The sequence below is a fragment of the Saccharomyces mikatae genome (assembly GCF_947241705.1).
Source record: "Saccharomyces mikatae IFO 1815 strain IFO1815 genome assembly, chromosome: 11".
Lineage (NCBI taxonomy): Eukaryota > Fungi > Ascomycota > Saccharomycetes > Saccharomycetales > Saccharomycetaceae > Saccharomyces > Saccharomyces mikatae.
The window spans coordinates 55,431-79,874 of record NC_079266.1 but is presented as its reverse complement, the minus strand read 5'-3'; the positions used below and the strand labels follow the sequence as shown (position 1 = coordinate 79,874).

The window sequence follows — 24,444 nt, the reverse complement described above, 5'->3', positions numbered from 1 at the left end:
AAAATAAAATATGGGTGAATGCTTACGAATGAATAAGCAAGAAAGCACAGAAAACCGAACACCACCTAATCATTACCATGGACAAAGCTTCTGTTAACAAAGCTACTGAAGGAAAAGAAGAAGTACGGAAGATTGAGGTCTTGGATGACACAAATCTTGATTTCATTAGTGCAGATTCAGAATTGACGCAGGATCTGCCAGAAGATATAGAAGTGATCGATTTGGTCCATCTTAAAATTAAATCGTTAGAAGATCTGAACCTTTACAGATTTAAAAATCTGAGACAACTATGCCTGAGACAGAACTTGATCGAAAGTATAAGCGAAGTGGAAGTTTTGCCTCATGACAAGATTGTTGACCTGGATTTTTACGATAACAAGATTAAACACATTTCTTCTAACATTAGCAAGCTCACCAAATTAACGTCTCTAGACTTATCCTTTAACAAGATCAAGCATATCAAAAATTTGGAAAATTTGACTGAACTGGAAAATCTATACTTTGTGCAGAACAGCATTTCCAAAATTGAAAATCTCTCCACTTTGAATTCGCTGAAGAATCTAGAGCTGGGTGGTAATAAAATCCACTCCATCGAACCCAGCTCTTTTGAAGGCCTTTCAAACCTAGAAGAGATCTGGTTAGGTAAAAACTCCATACCAAGATTAATTAATCTGCATCCTTTAAAAAATCTGAAGATCCTATCCATCCAGTCTAACAAATTGAAAAAAATTGAAAATTTAGAAGAATTAACTAATTTGGAGGAGCTTTATCTATCACACAATTTTATTACGAAGATTGAGGGTTTAGAGAAAAATCTCAAACTAACTACTTTGGATATTACATCGAATAAAATTACCTCCCTAGAGAACTTGAATCATCTGCCCGATTTGACTGATATATGGGCGTCGTTTAACAAGATAGATCAATCATTTGAGAGCTTAGGCGAAAATTTGTCCAATCTATCGTGCCTAGAGACTATTTATTTGGAAGGGAACCCCATACAATTGGAAAACAAGACTTCCTACAGAAGAAAACTAACCATGAATTTGCCCTCATCTTTACAGAAAATCGATGCAACATACATAAGAGGCTAATCTTATGCAAGACATTATTATCTTTATCCATTTATATGTGTGTATATATTATATATATAACTAGTTTTTTGTCCCTTCGACGAAAAAAACGAAAACAAATTAGCTGAATTCGCCCTTAAAAGCCTCGAGCATAAAAAAAAAGTGGCATAATCACATCAAGAAACAGATAAACAACAGCAAGTACACGCTCTTTTGCCGCATAATATGAGGAGACAACTTTTAGGATGTCGTTATCCTCGTAATACTTCTTGGGATCGGGTTTTATATTCTACCCAAAAGACCGCTAAGAACGCTTCGTCGGCAACGCCGGCTACTATGACAGCTATTGTATCTCAAAGACAGAATCTTTTCATGACAGATCCTTTATCCCCTGGATCTATGTTCTTTCTTCCCAATGGTGCTAAGATTTTCAACAAATTGATAGAATTTATGAAGTTACAACAAAAATTTAAATTTGGCTTCAATGAGGTAATAACACCTTTGATCTATAAAAAAACTCTTTGGGAAAAATCTGGCCATTGGGAAAACTACTCTGATGACATGTTTAAAGTGGAAACTACTGATGAAGAAAAGGAGGAATATGGTTTAAAACCAATGAACTGTCCGGGCCACTGCCTTATCTTCGGCAAAAAAGATAGATCGTATAACGAACTTCCCCTGCGCTTCTCTGATTTTTCACCACTACATAGAAACGAAGCTTCTGGTGCATTATCAGGCTTGACTAGATTAAGAAAGTTTCATCAAGATGACGGTCATATCTTTTGTGCTCTTTCCCAGGTCAAGTCAGAAATTTTCAATTCTTTAAAACTGATCGATATAGTTTACAACAAGATTTTTTCTTTTTCTAAAGGTGACACTGGAACAAATAACAACTATTTTATAAACTTTTCTACAAGGCCGAGTCATTTCATTGGAGATGAGAAAGTTTGGAATCATGCTGAAAAAGTGCTCAAGGAAATTTTAGAAGAATCAGACAAACCATGGAAGTCGAACCCTGGTGATGGTGCATTCTACGGTCCCAAGTTGGACATAATGTTAACCGATCATCTAGGCAAAACTCATCAAGTTGCTACTATTCAGTTAGATTTTCAATTACCTGAGAGATTCGATTTGAAATTTAAAGATCAAGATAATTCGTACAAGAGGCCAATTATGATACATAGAGCTACTTTTGGTTCTATTGAAAGATTTATGGCCTTACTGATAGATTCTAATGAGGGTCGTTGGCCATTTTGGCTAAATCCTTACCAGGCTATAATAATTCCTGTTAATACCAAAAATGTTCAACAACTAAACATGTGCAGCTCTTTGCAAAAAAAATTACGCAACGAAGAAAAGGCAAATGACATGGAACCTGTTACTTTGAACGATTGGCATTTTAATGTTGATCTTGATACAAGAAACGAACCTGTAGGATACAGGATCAAGTCCGCAATTTTGAAAAACTATTCTTTTTTAATTATTGTGGGTGATGAGGAAGTAGAGCTACAGAAATACAACATTCGAGAGCGCGATAACAGGAAAAGTTTCGAAAAACTTACTATGTCCCAAATTTGGGATAAATTTATCGACCTGGAGAAAAACTACAAGTAACACAAAATATTCAGAGAATTCTCATGTATATATAAAAACGATGCATACTATTCAAGCTAGGCCTGCTACAAAGGAAAGACCCACTCATTCCACCCATGCATTAACTCATGTATATCTTGACTAGATTATACCATATGTAGTCAATAAACTAAGATAATATTACTGTATTTACATGTACCATATTTTATACTTTTATACTATTACCTTGGTGATTCTTGAGATTCAGGATGTTCATTTAATGGTTCTTTTTTAACGTCTGACTGATCTGCCTTTTTTGCAGCATTTTCTTTTGCGTTCGATACATTTGGCGCCGATTCTATAGTGTTGACTTTTGCTTTATCTTGCGATTCCTCACCGTCAGATGTTTCTTTTAATTGCTCCTCGTAATGCTCGGGGTACTTTCTGAAACAGTCTTGCATATGTTGAAACTTTTCGACACAATCAATTCCCTTTGGTTCAGCTTCAGAATAGACAAAGCACGAAAATGCAGATTTAAACTCCTCACCACAAGGACCATGGGCCATCCCCCCTAAACAAGGACAATCCCAATTAATCTCTCCAGTATCCGGGTTATATGCACCTTCATGTTGAACCTCTTCTTCGGTAGGACCCATTTGTTTTTCCTCTTGCTTTCTTAATGCTTCTTTATCTTCATCGTGAGATTCAGATTGCTTACTAATATTTTCCGGATCACTTTGATTTCTTTTCGTAGGTAAGTCCTCTTCACTAACACTTGAAGTGACTTCCTTATCAAATTGCCCCTCGTCTGGTTTCTCTTCATCTGGGAGTTTAAAATCCTTTTGTTCAGGAGACCTAGTATCGCTGTCATTCGAATCACCATTGGTGTTCTCTTCCGAGTTATCAGCACTTAAACTTTTGCTCGTTTCTTCATCCGATGACACATTCCTTTCATCAGATTGGTCATCATTTTTCAACTGTTCATCATCTTTCGATGCTGTGTTGACTTTCGATTCATCAGACTCGATATTTCCGGCTACCTTTTCATCTTTCTCCGCCAGAACAACCAGTTCACCATCTTCAGCCACCTTTGAGGCACCGATCTTATCACTACTTAATTGAGCGTCAAGTTCACTTTCATCATTCTTACTGCCTTCTTCCTCTTCATTGTCTGGCGATTTCTCATCACCACTGGAGAGTTCTTCCTCTGCGGTTTTATCGGATTCTTTCTTCCTTGAAGCAAATAGAGGTTTCCTATTAGGAGTAATAAAGTATAAAGCACCGGCCATGGACAAAATCCCCATTATGAAGCCTGCTGTCTTGTCTTGTTTGGAGTCATAGTTTCTACCAAATTGAGGCGATGAAGCCATGAGACGTCTTGTTTGGTGTCGGCATAGCCCTCTTGCCACTTGAATTGACGGCCTGTTTCTGCACGCATTCCTGACAACTAAATTGCGAAGCATGGTGCGAATAATACACACTCTTTGGATCACGACGATTTCCAGATGTAAATAGTCAATCAAAAGCTTCAACAGTCGATGTTTTCAACCCATATTCCGCTCCTTTTCCCTTTTTTTTCTTATTGGGTGGCGTACCGTGCAGAACGATTGGCTTGCCATGCAATCAAAGAACAAGTACAATAGATATCAACATGAACAATGAATTGAATCTGTGGCACTCCTTCATAGAAATAGACAAGGTCAGGGTGTCGGCGAAGCTTTGCATACTATTAAATAAACTATTCTGGAAAATGAGAATCTATTACATAGGTGTATTTCGCTCTGGCGTAGAGAAGGCCCTAGAATTAAGTGAAGTCAAAGATTTATCCCAGTTTGGTTTCTTTGAGAGATCTAGTGTTGGCCAGTTTATGACTTTTTTTGCTGAGACGGTCGCTTCTAGAACAGGTGCTGGACAAAGACAAAGTATAGAGGAAGGTAATTATATTGGACACGTTTATGCGAGGAGTGAGGGCATTTGTGGTGTTTTGATCACTGACAAAGAATACCCTGTCAGACCAGCATACACACTGCTAAATAAAATATTGGATGAATACTTGGTGGCACATCCTAAGGAGGAATGGGCAGACGTGACTGAGACCAATGATTCGTTGAAAATGAAACAACTGGACACATATATTAGTAAATATCAAGATCCTTCACAGGCTGATGCTATCATGAAAGTTCAACAGGAACTGGATGAGACCAAAATCGTTTTGCACAAGACCATTGAAAACGTTTTGCAAAGAGGTGAAAAGTTAGATAATTTGGTGGACAAATCAGAATCGTTGACGGCAAGCTCTAAAATGTTTTATAAGCAAGCTAAAAAGTCCAATTCATGTTGTATCATAATGTAGATGAGTTCCATACAGAACACTACTATTCGGCGTAGTAGGTCTCTCCATTTTCTCAGTCTAAGTTAAGTGTCAATGACAACAGTAAGAAAAATTACTACTAAATCAAATGAATTGTTTAAAGAATAATATATAAGCATCGAACTTACTAATTGTTTTTAGTCAAAGGCTGATTTAGACCGGAAACATCAATTTTTTATGGCGTTCTGAAAAAACAAAAAATAAAATAAACGACCCCAGTGAGGGTTGAACTCACGATCTTGCGATTAACAGTCGCACGCCTTAACCAACTTGGCCATGGAGTCTTTTTATTACGTTGTTTGTTGTATTACGGGCTCGAGTAATACCGGGATGTCTTGACAATCCTAATATACTATCTTAGGGAAGTAACTTATTGTCAAAACGACTTATCAACTTAATTCACGGGATGTTACTTGTCCTATATATTATATAAGATATGGTTTATACTAAGTAGTGAAAGCGCGGAATCTCGGATCTAACTAATTGTTCAGGTATTTATACATTTGATTAGTTCAGCTCGGAAAAGCAGAGTTTTACCTTATGTTGTTCAATCTGTTCGTTTCGTTATAAGATTGTTTCATATGTGTTTTATGAACGTTTAGAATGATGTATTGTCATACTGGCGTATCTCATCTTAAGATACAACATTGTTTCGTTTGTGGAGATAACATATTAACCTAGGTATTCTATTAATTTCCTCTATTCTATTTTTTATGTTTTTGTCTAATTATTTGATTAGTTTTTTTCAAATTTTTGCATCTCAGCTTCTACAAGAGTCGATAACTATTTCTTAATATTTATCACATTTTCTAACACGTTGTATACTAGTAATACGGTTACTAATTAATGTTGGAATGAAAATCAACTATCGTCTATCAACTACTAGTACATTATCATATACGGTGTTAGAAGATGACATAAGTTATGAGAAGCTGTCATCAAAGTTAGAGGAAGCTGAAATGCAAGGATTGATAAGGTAATAGGATAATGACTGACAACATATAAAATGGCAATAAAAATACATACAGAATTAGGTAGAATTACGAGTTCCATTTATTGGATTCCTATATTCTCGAGGATAACTTTTAGTATATTCTATATATCTAATAATATTGTCTTTATCAACAATGGAATCCCAACAATTATCTCAAAATTCACCCCATCCTCAGTTAGTGGATGACAGTCGGTTCCTATTCCAACATTTCAACACTCTAACGCTTCTCTAGTATGAAGCCTTTGTACGTCTCTCCTTGACTTTTTCCTATGGACGAGGAAAATACAAAGCTAATACAGAAAAAAAAATCTATTCAATTAACGCAAGTGAACACATTCATTGCTCAATGTAATGTAATCACTCACCTCTTTCAATTAACTAGCTGTACGTGATTGTCTTAAACCCGACGGTCATCGCCATATCTTCTTCTGTGTAGCCGCAATTATAAAGGTCCGAGATATTTCTCCGAATCAAGTCATCGTGTAATTTCTTATGAGGAAGGGATTGGAAGAAAAGACAACAATAAGAGACGGCCGAGGAACTGCTCTTTCAGATGACAGCTACAAAGAGTTTGAAATTTGAGAATTTGAAAATTCAGTTCTCTAATTCCATAACAGGAAACTTTTTAAGATTACCGCATTCAATTATAAACGTACTGGAATCGACAGATTATGCAATCCAAGAATTCGGTATAGGAGTTCACTTTCATAATTCGGACACACCCATTGTTCATCTTGGTTGGGATGGTCATGACTCTGGGTCAAATGAGAACACTGTCCTAATCAATCCTATACTAGCCTCTGTATATGACATTAATCAGAAGTTTCCATTGGTAGACTTATACATCGAGCGATATGACCAAACACGTTTAGCCACAGAAGTATATGTTATACCGGAGACAAGTGATGATTGGGAGATAATTGATTCCAACGCTATGAAGTTTCAAAATGGTGAGATTTTACACCAAACTCGTATCGTTACTCCCGGTGAAACTCTAATTTGCTATCTAGAAGGCATTGTAACAAAATTTAAAATTGACAAAGTGGTACCATCATTAACCTCTGCGAGACTTACAGATGGCTCGTTAGTTGTCGTAGCACCAAAAGTTAATAAAACACGTTTCATGAAAGTTGAGCATGCCCACAATGATGACAACATGTTGAAAAGTGATACATACCAAATTATAAAAAAGGTGGTATTGAGAAGTACTATATGTGAAGTCGACTGCACTAAAAAGAAACCTTTTGTTGTATATGTTAATAATGGAGTGCTATTACCATCTCAAAAAGGCTACCTTTCCATCATACAGTGCAGTTTAAGACAATTAAAGAAAAGCGATTCGGATAACAAAACAGTTGATGTTCTGCCAAAAAAGATTGGCGTTTCTATTAAATGTAATAGTCTGGTACCTGAAAATCATATCTGCTTGAGTTCATACCTTTGGGAGGCATTTTTTGCACATCCAACTAATGGGGCTAAAATGAAGTTAGAGTTTTTACAAATATGTCAAACAAGTATGATACCTGGAGAAAATGTAAAAGTCATTATCAAGTATTTTGGTAAAGACTTTTCTTCAAAGAGTGAGAAAAGCTACCGAGATTTGTTGAAGGGAAGCTTGTTGACTAATAACTTAATACTTCCAAAAGAACAAATTATGATTGAAATAAGAAAGGGGAAATCTGTGCAAAAATTACTTGACTTGAATAAGACACCCAAGGATTCTGTCCAATGGGAAATAAAACAAATGGAAAAAGAAGAAGCTAAAAAACTTTTTGAAGGGTATCTATCTAAGGCATATTACATTGAAGAAAATGATAAAGTTACTTGCACTAATGGGGTTGAAGATCATTTTATTACTGTGAATAATATCAAGCAGGAAATGGTGGATTATTTAACATCACCCGTCATTGCCTCACCGGCAATTATATTAGACGGGAAGCAAGGTATGGGAAAGACAATATTATTAAAAGAGCTCATGGATGAAGTCAAAAAGGAACATCACATTTTTGTCAAATATGAAGATTGTGATACATTGCACGAGACATCAAATTTGGATAAAATGCAAAGATTGATTATGGAATGGTGCTCTTTCTGTTATTGGTATGGTCCTTCTCTGATTGTGCTAGATAATGTTGAAAGTCTATTTGGCAAACCTACATCTAATGAAGAAGAACAACCCAACAGTGGTCAATGGGATAATGCAAGTAAACTCTTGAATTTTTTCATTACTCAGGTGGAGAAAATGTTTAGTAAGGATAACAGATGCATCAGAGTTTTATTTTCAGGTAAGGAGAAAACTCATATAAATTCGTTATTATTTGATAAGCATTTTGTTTCTAAATGTTGGACTCTCAGAGCACCTGACAAACTAGCAAGAGAAAATTTATTGGAGTATTTTTTTTCGAAGAATACAGTCATGAAATTAAATCGAGACGTGCAATTCAATGATTTGTCATTAGAGACAGAAGGATTTTCACCTTTGGACTTGAAAATATTTACAGAGAAGATGTTCTACGATTTACAGTTACAGAAAGATTGTAATAATGTAGTAACGAGAGAGTTTTTCTTGAAATCTCTTGGAGGGTTTACACCTTCTGCGCTGCGTGGAGTGAAGCTAACCAAAGAAACCAACATTAAATGGGGGGATATTGGTGCATTGGCTAATGCTAAAAAAATTCTCCTCGAAACCTTAGAGTGGCCAACAAAATATGAGCCTATTTTCGCCAATTGTCCTTTAAGACTAAGATCCGGAATTCTACTGTATGGGTATCCTGGCTGTGGTAAGACGCTCTTGGCGAGTGCCGTAGCACAACAATGTGGGCTGAACTTTATTTCCGTCAAGGGACCCGAAGTTTTAAACAAGTTTATAGGTGCTAGTGAACAAAATATTAGAGATTTGTTTGAAAGAGCACAGTCTGTCAAACCTTGTATTCTTTTTTTTGATGAATTTGATTCTATTGCACCGAAGAGAGGTCATGATTCCACTGGTGTCACAGACCGTGTAGTCAATCAATTATTGACTCAAATGGATGGTGCTGAAGGCCTTGATGGTGTGTATATTTTAGCGGCTACAAGTAGGCCCGACTTAATCGATAGCGCATTGCTGAGGCCGGGGAGATTGGACAAAAGTGTGATTTGTGATATACCAACTGAATCAGAAAGGCTAGATATTTTGCAAACTGTGGTCAATTCCCGAGACAAGGATACGGGATTGAAAAAGTTTGCATTAGAAGACAATACAGATTTAAAATTGATCGCTGAAAAGACGGCTGGATTTTCTGGTGCTGACTTACAAGGTCTCTGCTATAATGCATATTTGAAATCTGTACACAGATGGTTGTCTACTGCAGGGGAACCCGAAGTGATATCGGCAAACAACGGCATAGAGTACTTTATAATTAACGAGAACGGACACAAAGAAGAAAACAGGCTACGGCTAAGAACGCTCCTGCAGCAAGATGTGGTGCACGAAATGAATACAACCATTTCGCATGCCTCCAAGCGAACAGCTGTGGTCACAATAAACGATTTGATAGAGGCATGTCAAGAGACGAAGCCTAGCATTTCAACGAGTGAATTGGTCAAATTAAGGGAAATTTACGACAGGTTTCAGCAGGATAGAGATGGTGAGATGCCAAATGGTGAGAATTCCATTGACATCGGCAGCCGGCTCTCCCTAATGTGAAAGAAAGAGAAAATAAAAGGAACAAACACGTTTCCCTTAAAGGATGTTCTGCGGCGCACCTTAGCTTATACGCGACATAACCCTATTGTATCACACCAAAGCACGCACGACGGAAAAAATAATGGTGAAATTACATAACACATTTTTTTTGCTTGGGGTGAGAATGAAAAACCCGAAAATATTGCCACGGTAAAGGAGAAGCAAGGTTCAGATGAATTGAAAGAAATCCGGGGTTGCATACATAACACGCATGTCTGCTGCAGTTTGCTAGTTGCTTTAAGCCCATACCCACGTTTCCATTTTCCTTTCTCCTTTTTCTCCTGCAGAAGTCTATTCTGAAGAAGTATATATACATTTTTCGACCGTATACCGCTGGAAACAAGCCTTCATGTACTTATAAGCACTGTCTAAAACCAAATATATTGAGCATCAGCATATAGACCATTTTTTCTTCTTCTACGCAAACATTCACATCGAGTCGCATCGTAAACCAATGACAGCCTCCCACAATCATTCTACCAAGATATCCCAACAACCAATTTCCTCAGTATCAGCATTGAAGTTTTTCGGCAAGAAGCTGTTGAGCTCTAACCATGAGCATAAACTGAAAAAAAAGGCCTCCGTACCTCCAAGTTTCCACTCCCCAAGTACAAACAAAACCGAATCCCCCAGTTCGAAACTGCCGAGCTCATTAAAGACCTCCCGCCGTGCAAACTCCTTTGTTCACACAACCAACAACAACAGCTCTTCGTCGCCTATCTCACACAAAATTCTACGCCCGGGTAGCGCCGGTATATCCATATCAAGAGGGAACAGGCATTCCTCCACTTCGCGTAATGCCTCAAACTCCAAGTTCAGCAACGAACGCATGGTGTATAACCCATACGGTGTCTCAACACCGAGTACATCGCTATCGTCTTCCTCCACTACTACGAAAAAGGACCCTGATTTGGGATTCTACCTTCACGACGGGGATTCGAACATCCGCATGCTGCCGATCCCGATCGTCGACCCGAACGAGTATCTACCAGACGAGATAAAGGAGGCGAGCGTACAATTTAGCGACAACTTCGTCTTTGATGACGAGAACAAAACCATCGGATGGGGTGGCTCGTGCGAAGTGCGCAAAATCCGTTCTAAGTACCGCAAGAAGGATGTATTCGCTCTAAAGAAGCTAAACATGATCTACAATGAAACGCCGGAGAAGTTCTACAAGCGTTGTTCGAAAGAATTCATCATCGCAAAGCACTTAAGTCACCACGTCCACATCACAAACACCTTCCTCTTGGTCAAGGTGCCCACCACCGTGTACATCACTCGCGGGTGGGGGTTCATCATGGAGCTTGGCCTACGAGATCTCTTTGCGATGATCCAAAAATCCGGGTGGCGAAATGTCGCCCTTGTGGAGAAGTACTGCATCTTCAAACAGGTAGCGCGTGGCGTCAAATTCTGTCATGACCAGGGCATCGCCCATCGTGACTTGAAACCTGAAAATGTGCTTTTATCCCCGGAAGGCGTGTGTAAGCTGACAGATTTCGGTATTTCAGACTGGTACCACACAGATCCACACGACTTGTCAAGCCCCATTAAAAAGTGCGCGGGAATGATTGGCTCGCCACCGTACGCGCCTCCAGAGGTGATGTACTACGACGTTAAGAAACACTATGGCACAGAGTTGCAGCAGCCGTACGACCCACGTGCTCTGGATTGCTACGGCCTAGGCATCATCCTCATGACCCTCGTCAACAATGTTATTCCATTCCTAGAGTCATGCAGCTGTGACACTGGCTTCCGCGATTACTGTGACGCATATGAAAACTTCATTCGCCTTCATAACCGCGGGTTTCGCGATCGCGGTAACCACCGCCCGGGGCCGGGAATGGAGTATCACTTGGCTAGAAACTTCAAGAATGGCCATGCGTCCCGCGTGGCGTGGCGCCTCGCCGACCCGGAAGCCTCCACTCGCTACACCATGGACGATTTATTTGAAGATCCGTGGTTCCAGGGCATCGAAACGTGTGTAGATGCTGACGACGAGTTTGTGTGCAAGAAACCTATTATCAAGACCACAACGTATGAGAATCTACGTGGGTTCCATATCACTACAGACGTTGCGACAACTACACCCACCTCAAATCCTTTTCTGAAGACCCGTGTCCCCATTAGGTCAATGGTCGATATAGCCGCCCATCCTTCCATGATGGCACCGGCACCGGAGCCAGCACCAGCGGCAGCACAGCCGCCGCCGCCGCCAGCGCGCTCGTGCGCTGGCGCGGAGGTGCTGTTTACGGTTAAAGAAACCCCACCGATCAGTGACGAAACCTCCGCAGTTCCCGCAACTCCCGCAGTTCCCGCAACTCCCGCAACTCCCAAGTCAACTCCCGCTCCACATAGGGCTGTCGTGCATCACCATCTGAACATCACTAGCAGCTTGGTTACTAGCTCTAGTGCGGCATCTTCTCAGATTCAGGCGTCAACTTAAACTTAACGAGAATGTGCAGCACACCGTAAATAAGATCCTTATCCCCCCTCCCGCTCCCCCAAATACTACATACAATCTTACGAACAACAAACAGTTAACTACGTAATAGTTCTCCCCTTTCTACTCCTCATTTCTTCAGCGCTCCGGCCAATCTCAGCGGCGGCGTTAGTTGCCGTCAGTGTGTACTGCTCTTTGCATGGATTTGCTCAAATGCCAAGAGGTCCTGCGGGCTAGAAAACACTAACTTATGATGTTTGGAGTTGGTCTTCCGTGGAATTACCGTTAAAGAACAAAACTGGTGCAAAATTCCCTCTGCTTACCTATACGGGCGTGGTGCACGGTTATTTAGTTATTCACTCGGATTTTACTCCCTTTACACCCGAGTCTCCTTGTCCATGACGAACATACTGCATCTAAAACCAATCTACCCTAGAGTCTAAAGTTTACGGAATGCAAATTAATAATTGAAAAAAAAAAAAAAAATCAAAAAAAGAAAGAAAAAATGCCAACCGTTAATTCTTGGCTCGAATGTACTACGCGATTACTTACGTGGCTTTCAACCAGTATCAGCGCTCGAGCCGTCTTAATCTTTATACTTTATAGCGTTTCTCTGATCACTAGTCATTAAGAATAATTATATCTTTAGCTAATTTTCACCCCCCCCCTCATTTCCTTTAACATATCAGCTCGACTAATAAATAAACAGATTAAAGAAGCACGTTTCCACAATTTGTCCTATTCCCTTTACCTTCCGCTAGACATACTCGCATCCCACTTAACAATCTCATAATTCTACGCAGAGAAACGTAACTAGGTATGCTTCAGTCAAAACCATCGCAACTCCATAGACGGTTTTTGTCTGGTTTACTGCGTGTCAAACGCTACCCATTAAGGCGGATTCTGTTCCCACTCGTCCTGCTGCAGATCATCATTGTGACGTTCATCTGGTCGAACCCGCGGCAACATAATGCATTCCAAGAAGGAACAAGCTACTTGCCTCATTACAACGATATCGACAGCGATGACAACTCTTGGTATGGTTTCCTGACTTCGTCCCTAAAAAACGATCGTAAGATGCAGTTCGCCAAGACGTTATACGAGAATCTAAAATTCAGTACCGACCCTAGATGGGTGAATGAATATACACTACAAAAAGATCTGCTCATAGTAAAGATGGGCCCTCAAAAGAGCAAAAAGCTCGAATCTGTCAACGACTTGAAGTTTTATGACTTTGACCCCCGTCTGACGTGGTCCGTTGTGCTGAACCACCTGCAAAATAATGACGCAAATAAGCCGGAGAAACTGCCCTTTTCTTGGTATGATTGGACTACATTCCACGAGCTGAATAAATTGATTTCCATTGAAAACACCACTCTACCTTGCAATTTTCTTTTCCAATCCGCCTTCGATAAAGAGTCTTTGGATGCCATTGAGAAGGAACTCGGCGAACCTTTGTTCCTATACGAAAGAAACAAATATGCGAAGAAAATGTGGTATAAGACCGCAAGGAACCAGGACAGAATCAAGGACACAAAGGAACTAGAAAAGCATTGTTCTAAGCTGTTTTCCCCAAACGGGGATGGTTCTCCCAAGGATTTGAAATTTAATACGCAGTTCCGGATAATGGAGCTGTATGATAAAGTCAGGGCAGAAGTTTTTCAATTGCAGGCAAGAAACTACATCTTAACCAGTCAGTCTCCTCCGCTGTCCATTTCCATCATTGAATCGGACAATTCCACATACCAGGTGCCCTTGCAAACAGATAAGTCTAGGAACTTGGTGCAATCCGGTATGTTGCAGAAGTATATTACTGATAACGTCAATTCTACGAACAAAAAGAAGAAGAAAATGAACCAGGACGTGGTGTTCAACCACAACAGTCTTTTTCAGAAATTTGTCTCCAATCATGAAACGAACTCCCTATATAAACTCGATATCAAAGAAACTGATAAATCTACCTTTGACAAGGATCTGGTAGAATTATCCTTTTCAGATTTTTCGTTTGATGCATCCAAGAGAATTGAAGAGTTGGAGTCACAGAAGAAACTCGATCCAGACAATTTTTCCGCACATAACGAGAACTATTTGAAAAGTTTGAAAAACTCCATAAAGGTAAGTCCTGCAATGCAAAGAAAGTTCTTTTATGAAGCTGGTGCCGTTAAACAATATAAAGGTATGGGCTTCCACCGTGACAAAAGATTTTTCAATGGTGACACATTGATCAATGACAAGCAAGAATACCAGGCAAGACTGAATTCGATGATTAGGACTTTTCAAAAATTTACAAAGGCCAATGGTATCATATCTTGGTTGTCTCATGGTACACTGTATGGCTATCTTTACAATGGGATGGCTTTTCCTTGGGACAATGATTTCGATTTACAAATGCCCGTCAAGCATCTACATTGGCTCAGCCAGTACTTCAATCAATCTTTAATACTGGAAGATCCACGAGAGGGTAATGGTCGTTACTTCCTTGACGTCAGTGACTCTTTGACAGTAAGAGTCAATGGTAACGGTAAAAACAATATTGATGCGAGATTCATTGACGTTGACACAGGACTTTATATTGATATCACCGGTTTAGCTAGTACCTCTGCCCCCAGTAGAGATTACTTGAACTCGTACATCGAAGAGCGCTTGCAGGAGGAACATTTGGACATCAAAAATATCCCAGAATCCGATGGTGAAACCGCTATTTTTCCCGATAAAGTGGATGATGGGCTGGTCAATTTGGCTACTCTGAACATCACTGAATTACGTGATTACATTGACAGTGACGAAAATAAAAAGCATAAAAGGATTTCTTCTAATAATGATCTGAAAAATCTCTTGAAAAAGGAATTGGAGGAGCTGCCCAAGTCTGGGACCATTGAGAACAAGTTGAACCCGAAGCAAAGATATTTCCTCAATGATAAATTGAAACTCTATAACTGTAGAAACAATCATTTTAACTCCTTTGAAGAATTGTCTCCCTTAATCAATACTGTTTTCCATGGTGTACCCGCGCTGATTCCTCACAGACATACGTACTGTTTGCAGAATGAATACCACGTACCTGATAGATATGCATTTGATGCTTACAAGAATACAGCCTACTTGCCCGAATTCAGGTTTTGGTTTGATTACAATGACTTGAAAAAATGCAGTAACATTAATTCGTGGTATCCAAATATCCCCAGCATCAATTCATGGAATCCAAACCTCTTGAAAGATATCTCTTCTACAAAATTTGAGTCTAAACTTTTCGATTCCAACAAGGTCTCTGAGTATTCTTTCAAAAACCTGTCCATGGACGACGTTCGCTTAATTTATAAAAATATCCCAAAAGCTGGCTTTATCGAGGTATTTACTAATTTGTACAATTCTTTTAACGTCACGGCCTATAGGCAGAAGGAATTGGAAATTCAGTATTGTCAAAACTTGTCATTTATTGAGAAGAAAAAGCTATTACATCAATTACGCATTAATGTTGCTCCCAAGCTAAATTCGCCCGCCAAAGATCCCTTCCTTTTCGCTTATGAAAAGGCCATGTGGGAAAATTTATCAAATATCATGAACAAGACTACATTAGAACATGTTACTAAGTTAGTTCATGAAGAATATGCTGGAAAGATAATCGATTTGTCTGTCAGTCTAAAATATAGGAATTTCTCACTTTTCAATATCACTTCTGATGAAACTGGGAATATTCCAGATGGCAATACAGTTGATTATAAACTTCCTAGCAATGTTGATGTAAATCCTGCGGATTTTAGATCGAGTCTGAACTTGAGTAGTAACGCCTTTTTGAATTTGAATTCCTACGGTTTAGATCTTTTTGCGCCTACTTTATCCGATGCTAATAGGAAAGGTATTAGAATGTTTGATAAGGATCCAATTGTTATATACGAGGACTATGCGTATCTAAAAGTGCTTGAAGAAAGAAAGAAGAGGGAAAAGAAGAAGAAAGAAGAGGAAGAGAAGAAGAAAAAGGAAGAAGAGAAGAAGAAGAAAGAAGAGGAAGAGAAGAAGAAGAAAGAAGAAGAAGAGAGGAAAAAGAAAGAGGAGGAAGAGAAGAAGAAGAAAGAAGAGGAAGAGAGGAAGAAGAAAGAAGAGGAAGAGAAGAAGAAGAAAGAAGAGGAAGAAAAGAAGAAGAAAGAAGAGGAAGAGAAGAAGAAGAAAGAAGAGGAAGAAAAGAAGAAGAAGGAAGAGGAAGAGAAGAAGAAGGAAGAGGAAGAAAAGAAGAAGAAGGAAGAGGAACAGAATAATCATAATGCACAAAACTAAGTTGCTAATTTATGATTTAACACATTCCTAAAGCCTTCACACACATTTTATAGTTGTATTATATATTTATCGCCTTCATTACATGTCGTTGCATTTTGACACCAGTGATGGGTAACAAATAATCTCAACGGAAGCGAAACGTCACCAACATCGCAATTAATCAAACACATACATTTTCTATTAAATTCAAGTATAATCTTCATAAAATTAAACTTGTTTGTATATTCTGTAGCAGAGGAGTTTCTCAAGTCATATCAGTTCATTTACCCGGATGCTACTTTAAGTACTGAAGATGTTTAAACAAGATTAGCGTATGAACTGTAATTAAAACTTAAAAGGCTTAAGAACGGAAAAGAAGATCATAATTCATCATAGTGACCGATCAATTCTTTCCGCATTTGAGTTTTATTCCCCTTTTTCTTTTCGAAAGACTAAGAATAGTAAGAAGTACACACTGGGTGTATAAACTGCATAGTCATTAAGATCAAAAAATCATCTTTTAAAAGACATTTCTAACCCTTATTTCGGCCATATGAGAGATGAACAAATATATTAACAAATACACTTCACCACCTAACCTATTGTCTCTGCGACAACGAGCTGAAGGCAAGCACAGAACAAGAAAGAAACTCTCTCATAAATCACTATCTCACGATGATGAGATGTCAACAACTTCAAACACTGATTCCAATCACAATGACCCCAATGACCCGAATAGAGTAATTACTAGTTCAACTGGCCATATCGGAAAAAAGTCTTTTGTAGACTCAGAGTTAGATACAACATTTTCTACTTTAAATTTGATTTTTGATAAACTTAAAAGCGACGTGCCACAAGAACGAACCTCTGGCGCTAATGAACTAAGCACTACTTTGACATCATTGGCAAGGGAGGTATCTGTCGAGCAATTTCAAAGGTTTAGTAACAGTTTAAATAATAAGATATTTGAACTTATTCATGGTTTTACCCCAAGTGAGAGAATAGGCGGCATTCTCGCCGTTGATACTTTGATCTCGTTTTATTTGAGTACAGAAGAATTACCCAATCAAACTTCAAGGCTTGCTAACTATCTACGTGTCTTAATCCCATCTAGTGACATTGAAGTTATGAGATTAGCGGCCAATACCTTAGGCCGTTTGGCCGTGCCAGGTGGTACACTAACATCAGATTTTGTCGAATTTGAAGTCAAAACATGCATCGATTGGCTTACTCTCACGGCAGATAACAACTCTTCGAGCTCTAAAATGGAATACAGGCGGCACGCTGCGCTATTAATTATAAAAGCGTTGGCAGATAATTCGCCCTACTTGTTGTATCCCTACGTTAACTCTATTCTCGACAATATTTGGGTGCCATTAAGAGATGCAAAACTCGTCATACGATTAGATGCCGCAGTGGCATTGGGCAAATGTCTTACTATTATTCAAGACAGGGATCCTGCTTTAGGGAAACAATGGTTTCAAAGATTATTTCAAGGTTGTACACACGGTTTAAGTCTTAATACAAATGATTCAGTTCATGCTACTCTGCTAGTATTTCGGGAATTACTTAGTTTAAAAGCACCTTATCTCAGAGATAAATATGATGACATCTACCTGTCTACTATGAAATACAAGGAATACAAATTCGACGTCATAAGAAGAGAAGTTTATGCTATATTGCCTCTTCTGGCCGCTTTTGACCCTGCTTTTTTTACAAAGAAATATCTTGATAGGATAATGGTTCATTATTTAAGATATTTGAAGAACATTGATACTAATGCCGCGAATAATTCGGACAAACCTTTTATACTAGTTTCCATTGGCGATATTGCATTTGAAGTCGGTTCAAACATTTCGCCTTATATGACACTCATTTTGGATAATATTAGAGAAGGTTTAAGAACTAAATTCAAATTCAGAAAACAATTTGAAAAGGATTTATTTTATTGTATTGGTAAATTGGCGTATGCTCTGGGACCAGCTTTCGCTAAGCATTTGAATAAAGACCTTCTTAATTTGATGTTGAATTGTCCTATGTCAGATCATATGCAAGAGACTTTAATGATCCTTAACGAAAAAATACCCTCCTTGGAATCTACCGTTAATTCGAGGATTCTGAATTTACTGTCAATATCATTATCTGGTGAAAAATTCATTCAATCAAACCAGTACGATTTTAATAATCAATTCTCTATTGAAAAGGCTCGTAAATTGAGAAATCAAAGCTTTATGAGAAAAACTGGTGAACCTAATGACGATATTGCAGATGCACAAATTTTAATCCAATGCTTTAAGATGTTGCAATTAATTCATCATCAGTATTCCTTGACCGAGTTTGTTAGGCTCATCACAATTTCCTACATTGAGCATGAGGACCCATCCGTTAGAAAATTAGCAGCATTAACCTCTTGTGACTTATTTATCAGAGATGATATTTGTAAGCAAACATCAGTTCATGCTCTACATTCTGTTTCAGAAGTATTAAGTAAGTTGCTTATGATCGCAATAACTGATCCTGTAGCAGAAATTAGATTAGAAATTCTTCAGCATTTGGGATCGAATTTTGATCCTCAATTGGCACAACCAGACAATTTACGCTTACTTTTCATGGCATTGAATGATGAAATATTTGGTATTCAATTGGAAGCCATTAAGATAATAGGCAGATTGAGTTCTGTTAATCCCGCCTATGTAGTTCCTTCACTAAGGAAAACATTATTGGAACTTTTGACACAATTGAAATATTCAAATATGCCAAATAAAAAAGAAGAAAGTGCGACTTTATTGTGCACTCTGATAAACTCTAGTGATGGAGTGGCGAAGCCTTATATCGATCCTATTTTAGATGTCATTCTTCCCAAATGTCAAGATACTTCATCTGCGGTAGCATCCACTGCATTAAAAGTTCTTGGCGAGCTATCAGTTGTTGGAGGTAAACAGATGACACGTTATATAAAAGAGTTAATGCCCCTCATTATAAAAACATTCCAAGACCAATCAAACTCTTTCAAAAGAGATGCTGCCCTAACAACGTTGGGACAGCTAGCTGCTTCCTCTGGTTACGTTGTTGGTCCTTTACTAGATTACCCAGAGTTACTTGGGATTTTGATTAATATTCTTAAGACAGAGAATAACCCTCATATCAGGCGCGGAACAGTCCGCTTGATTGGGATACTAGGCGCTCTTGATCCATATAAACATAGAGAAATGGAAGTCACATCGAACTCGAAGAGTTCGGTTGAGCAAAATGCCCCCTCAATTGACATTGCACTATTAATGCAAGGAGTATCACCATCTAATGACGAATATTACCCCACTGTGGTTATTCACAATCTCATGAAGATTTTAAATGACCCATCTTTATCAACTCATCACACAGCCGCAATTCAGGCCATTATGCATATTTTTCAAAACCTTGGTTTACGATGCGTTTCTTTTTTGGATCAAATCATTCCAGGTATTATTTTGGTAATGCGTTCATGCCCGCCATCACAACTCGACTTTTATTTTCAACAGTTAGGGTTTCTTATCTCAATTGTCAAGCAACATATCAGACCTCATGTCAAAGAAATTTATGATGTAATCAAAGAATTTTTTTCAATTATAAAGCTACAAATTACAATAATATCTGTCATAGAATCGATATCTAAGGCTCTAGAGGGAGAATTTAAAAGATTTGTCCCGGAGACATTAACATTTTTCCTTGACATTCTGGAGAACGACCAGTCCAATAAAAGAATTGTTTCAATTCGTATATTGAAATCTTTAGTAGTTTTTGGACCAAACTTAGAAGACTATTCTCATTTGATTATGCCCGTAGTTGTTAGAATGACTGAGTATTCCGCTGGAAGTTTAAAGAAAATATCAATTATAACATTGGGTAGATTAGCAAAGAATATTAATCTCTCTGAAATGTCATCAAGGATTGTTCAAGCGTTGGTAAGGATCTTGAATAATGGGGACAGGGAACTAACCAAGGCAACCATGAACACGCTAAGTTTACTTCTTTTACAACTAGGTACTGATTTTGTAGTGTTTGTGCCAGTTATTAACAAAGCACTGTTGAAAAATAGGATTCAGCATTCAGTATATGACCAGCTTGTTAATAAATTACTGAACAATGAAGGTTTACCAACGAACATCATATTTGACAAAGAAAGCGAAGCACCGGAGAGAGAGAAATATGAGGATGAACTACAAGTAAAGAAATTACCTGTGAATCAAAATATTTTGAAGAATGCGTGGTATTGTTCTCAGCAGAAAACCAAAGAAGATTGGCAAGAATGGATAAGGAGGTTATCTATTCAATTATTGAAAGAATCGCCTTCAGCTTCCTTGCGTTCATGTTCAAGTTTAGTTAGCGTTTATTATCCATTGGCGAGAGAATTATTCAATGCTTCATTTTCAAGTTGCTGGGTTGAACTTCAAAGCACATACCAAGAAGACTTGGTTCAAGCTTTGTGTAAAGCTTTATCATCTTCAGAAAACCCCCCAGAAATTTATCAAATGTTATTAAATTTGGTAGAATTCATGGAGCACGATGATAAGCCATTACCCATTCCAATCCATACGTTGGGTAAGTACGCCCAAAAATGTCATGCTTTTGCGAAGGCACTGCATTATAAAGAAGTGGAATTTTTAGAAGAGCCTACAAATTCAACAATTGAAGCCCTGATTAGCATCAATAATCAACTTCATCAAACAGACTCTGCGATTGGTATTTTGAAGCACGCACAGCAGCACAATGAATTACAGTTGAAGGAGACGTGGTACGAAAAGTTGCAACGCTGGGAGGATGCTCTTGCAGCATATAATGAAAAAGAGGCAGCAGGAGAAGATTCAGTGGAAGTGATGATGGGGAAGTTGAGATCACTGTACGCCCTTGGAGAGTGGGAACAACTTTCTAAATTAGCTTCTCAAAAGTGGAGTACAGCGAAACCCGACGTGAAGAAGGCGATGGCACCTTTGGCAGCTGGAGCTGCTTGGGGTCTGGAGCAATGGGATGAAATAGCCCAATACACAAGCGTTATGAAATCTCAGTCTCCAGATAAAGAATTTTATGACGCGATTTTATGTCTACACAAAAACAACTTTAAGAGGGCAGAATTTCATATTTTCAATGCAAGAGATCTTTTGGTTACCGAATTGTCGGCTCTTATTAATGAAAGCTATAATAGAGCATACAATGTTGTTGTTAGAGCGCAGATTATAGCGGAGTTGGAAGAAATCATTCAATATAAGAAGTTACCACAGAATTCAGAAAAACGATTAGTAATGAGAGAAACTTGGAATACGAGATTATTGGGTTGCCAAAAGAATATTGATGTCTGGCAAAGAATTTTACGTGTCAGATCATTGGTAATTAAGCCAAAACAAGATTCTCAGGTCAGGATCAAGTTTGCAAATTTGTGCAGGAAATCAGGAAGAATGGCATTAGCTAAAAAAATTCTGAACACATTGCTTGAGGAAACTGACGATCCAGATCATCCCAATACTGCTAAAGCATCTCCTCCTGTCGTTTATGCGCAACTAAAATATCTGTGGGCAACAGGATTGCAAGATGAAGCTTTGAAGCAGCTAATCAATTTTACCTCTAGAATGGCTCATGATTTGGGTTTGGATCCAAACAATATGATAGCCCAAAATGTGCCTCAACAAAGCAAAAGAGTTCCGCGTAATTTTGAAGATTACACTAAGCTTTTAGCCCGTTGTTTCTTGAAGCAAGGAGAATGGAGAGTTTGCTTACAACCTAAATGGAGATTAAACAATCCAGATTCAATTTTAGGTTCTTATTTGCTTGCTACACATTTTGACAATAAATGGTACAAAGCTTGGCATAATTGGGCGCTAGCCAATTTTGAAGTCATTTCAATGATGACGTCTGTGTCAAAAAAGGAACAGGAAGGAAGTAATGCTGCTTCTGTTGCTGACCTCAATGAATTTGGAAATGGTATGATTGGAGTTAACACATTTGATGCTAAAGAAGTTCATTATTCTTCTAACTTGATACAGAGACATGTAATTCCAGCCATTAAAGGCTTTTTTCATTCTATTTCGTTATCAGAATCAAGCTCTCTACAAGACGCATTAAGGTTGTTAACTTTATGGTTCACATTTGGTGGTATTCCAGAAGCAACTCAAGCGATGCACGAGGGTTTCAACCTGATCCAAATTGGTACATGGTTAGAAGTATTACCGCAATTAATTTCTAGAATTCATCAACCCAATCAAATAGTTAGCAGATCATTGCTCTCATTATTATCTGATCTAGGCAAGGCTCATCCGCAGGCCTTGGTATATCCGTTAATGGTTGCAATTAAATCCGAGTCTTTATCGAGACAAAAAGCAGCCTTGTCTATCATTGAAAAGATGAGAATACACAGTCCAGTTTTGGTCGACCAAGCAGAACTTGTTAGTCACGAATTGATCCGTATGGCAGTACTATGGCATGAGCAATGGTATGAAGGTTTGGATGATGCTAGTAGACAGTTTTTTGGTGAACATAATACCGAGAAAATGTTTGCTGCCTTAGAACCGTTGTACGAGATGTTGAAGAGAGGGCCAGAGACTTTGAGAGAAATATCCTTTCAAAATTCTTTTGGGAGGGACTTGAATGATGCTTACGAATGGTTAATGCATTATAAGAAAACCAAAGATGTTAGCAATTTAAACCAAGCGTGGGACATCTATTATAACGTTTTTAGAAAAATCGGTAAACAATTGCCGCAACTGCAAACCCTGGAATTACAACATGTTTCACCAAAACTACTATGTGCGCATGACTTAGACTTGGCCGTCCCCGGGACCCGTGCTAGTGGGGGTAAACCAATTGTTAAAATATCGAAGTTTGAACCTGTATTCTCAGTTATCTCATCTAAACAAAGACCGAGAAAATTTTGTATCAAAGGTAGTGATGGAAAAGATTATAAATATTTGTTGAAAGGACATGAAGATATTAGACAGGATAGCTTGGTTATGCAACTATTTGGTTTAGTTAATACGTTGTTACAAAATGATGCTGAGTGCTTTAGAAGGCACTTAGACATTCAACAATATCCTGCAATCCCCCTTTCTCCTAAGTCTGGGTTACTGGGTTGGGTTCCGAATAGTGACACATTCCATGTATTGATTAGAGAGCACAGAGAAGCTAAAAAAATTCCATTAAACATTGAGCATTGGGTCATGTTACAAATGGCACCTGACTATGATAATCTAACATTGTTACAGAAAGTTGAAGTTTTTACGTACGCTTTGAACAATACTGAAGGACAGGACCTTTATAAGGTGTTGTGGTTGAAGAGCAGGTCATCGGAAACATGGTTGGAGCGAAGAACGACATATACAAGATCTTTAGCTGTCATGTCCATGACTGGTTATATATTGGGCTTAGGTGATCGTCACCCTAGTAATTTAATGTTGGATAGGATTACTGGGAAAGTTATCCATATCGATTTTGGAGATTGTTTTGAGGCGGCCATATTAAGAGAAAAATTTCCTGAGAAAGTTCCATTCAGATTGACTAGAATGCTAACATTCGCTATGGAAGTGAGTGGCATTGAAGGTAGCTTCCGTATCACATGTGAAAATGTTATGAAGGTGCTTAGAGACAACAAAGATTCGTTAATGGCAATTCTCGAAGCTTTTGCTTTTGATCCCTTGATTAATTGGGGTTTCGACTTACCGACGAAGAAAATTGAGGAAGAGACTGGTATTCAATTACCAGTCATGAATGCTAATGAGCTATTGAGTAATGGCACTATTACGGAAGAAGAAGTCCAAAGGGTTGAGAATGAGCATAAAAATGCTATCAGGAATGCAAGGGCTATGTTAGTTTTAAAACGTATAACTGACAAATTAACAGGGAACGATATAAGAAGGTTCAATGATTTGGATGTTCCTGAACAAGTTGACAAATTAATCCAGCAAGCTACGTCCGTGGAGAATCTATGTCAACATTATATAGGCTGGTGTCCATTCTGGTAGTTTTTAATTTACGAAATAATGTTATGAAAATGCT

At 38.4% G+C, this 24,444-nt stretch overlaps 8 protein-coding genes and 1 non-coding gene across 9 annotated transcripts; 7 read left to right on the top strand and 2 right to left on the bottom strand.

Annotated features, from left to right (window-relative positions):
- Positions 1-77: 77 nt before the first annotated feature.
- Positions 78-1,094, top strand: SDS22 (type 1 protein phosphatase-activating protein SDS22; the record flags this gene model as incomplete). The annotated part of the gene is made up of 1 exon (XM_056223713.1): positions 78-1,094. One exon carries the CDS (start codon positions 78-80, stop codon positions 1,092-1,094), a length of 1,017 nt encoding a protein of 338 aa, XP_056077703.1.
- A 204-nt stretch (positions 1,095-1,298) lies between these two features.
- Positions 1,299-2,687, top strand: MST1 (threonine--tRNA ligase MST1; the record flags this gene model as incomplete). The annotated part of the gene is made up of 1 exon (XM_056223712.1): positions 1,299-2,687. One exon carries the CDS (start codon positions 1,299-1,301, stop codon positions 2,685-2,687), a length of 1,389 nt encoding a protein of 462 aa, XP_056077702.1.
- A 200-nt stretch (positions 2,688-2,887) lies between these two features.
- On the bottom strand, positions 2,888-4,108 carry MIA40 (Mia40p; the record flags this gene model as incomplete). Its single annotated transcript, XM_056223711.1, has 1 exon — positions 2,888-4,108. One exon carries the CDS (start codon positions 4,106-4,108, stop codon positions 2,888-2,890), a length of 1,221 nt encoding a protein of 406 aa, XP_056077701.1.
- A 287-nt stretch (positions 4,109-4,395) lies between these two features.
- YKT6 (palmitoyltransferase YKT6) lies at positions 4,396-4,998 on the top strand (the record flags this gene model as incomplete). Its single annotated transcript, XM_056223710.1, has 1 exon — positions 4,396-4,998. One exon carries the CDS (start codon positions 4,396-4,398, stop codon positions 4,996-4,998), a length of 603 nt encoding a protein of 200 aa, XP_056077700.1.
- A 228-nt stretch (positions 4,999-5,226) lies between these two features.
- Positions 5,227-5,300, bottom strand: Smki_11.trna2N. Its single transcript has one exon. It is a non-coding gene; the product is annotated as a tRNA-Asn (tRNA).
- Positions 5,301-6,563: 1,263 nt separating this feature from the next.
- Positions 6,564-9,695, top strand: PEX1 (AAA family ATPase peroxin 1; the record flags this gene model as incomplete). Its single annotated transcript, XM_056223708.1, has 1 exon — positions 6,564-9,695. The coding sequence occupies one exon, from the start codon at positions 6,564-6,566 to the stop codon at positions 9,693-9,695; it is 3,132 nt and encodes a 1,043-aa protein (XP_056077699.1).
- Positions 9,696-10,188: 493 nt separating this feature from the next.
- PTK1 (putative serine/threonine protein kinase PTK1) lies at positions 10,189-12,177 on the top strand (the record flags this gene model as incomplete). Its single annotated transcript, XM_056223707.1, has 1 exon — positions 10,189-12,177. The coding sequence occupies one exon, from the start codon at positions 10,189-10,191 to the stop codon at positions 12,175-12,177; it is 1,989 nt and encodes a 662-aa protein (XP_056077698.1).
- Positions 12,178-12,993: 816 nt separating this feature from the next.
- Positions 12,994-16,446, top strand: MNN4 (Mnn4p; the record flags this gene model as incomplete). Its single annotated transcript, XM_056223706.1, has 1 exon — positions 12,994-16,446. The coding sequence occupies one exon, from the start codon at positions 12,994-12,996 to the stop codon at positions 16,444-16,446; it is 3,453 nt and encodes a 1,150-aa protein (XP_056077697.1).
- A 539-nt stretch (positions 16,447-16,985) lies between these two features.
- TOR2 (phosphatidylinositol kinase-related protein kinase TOR2) lies at positions 16,986-24,410 on the top strand (the record flags this gene model as incomplete). The annotated part of the gene is made up of 1 exon (XM_056223705.1): positions 16,986-24,410. The coding sequence occupies one exon, from the start codon at positions 16,986-16,988 to the stop codon at positions 24,408-24,410; it is 7,425 nt and encodes a 2,474-aa protein (XP_056077696.1).
- Positions 24,411-24,444: the final 34 nt, after the last annotated feature.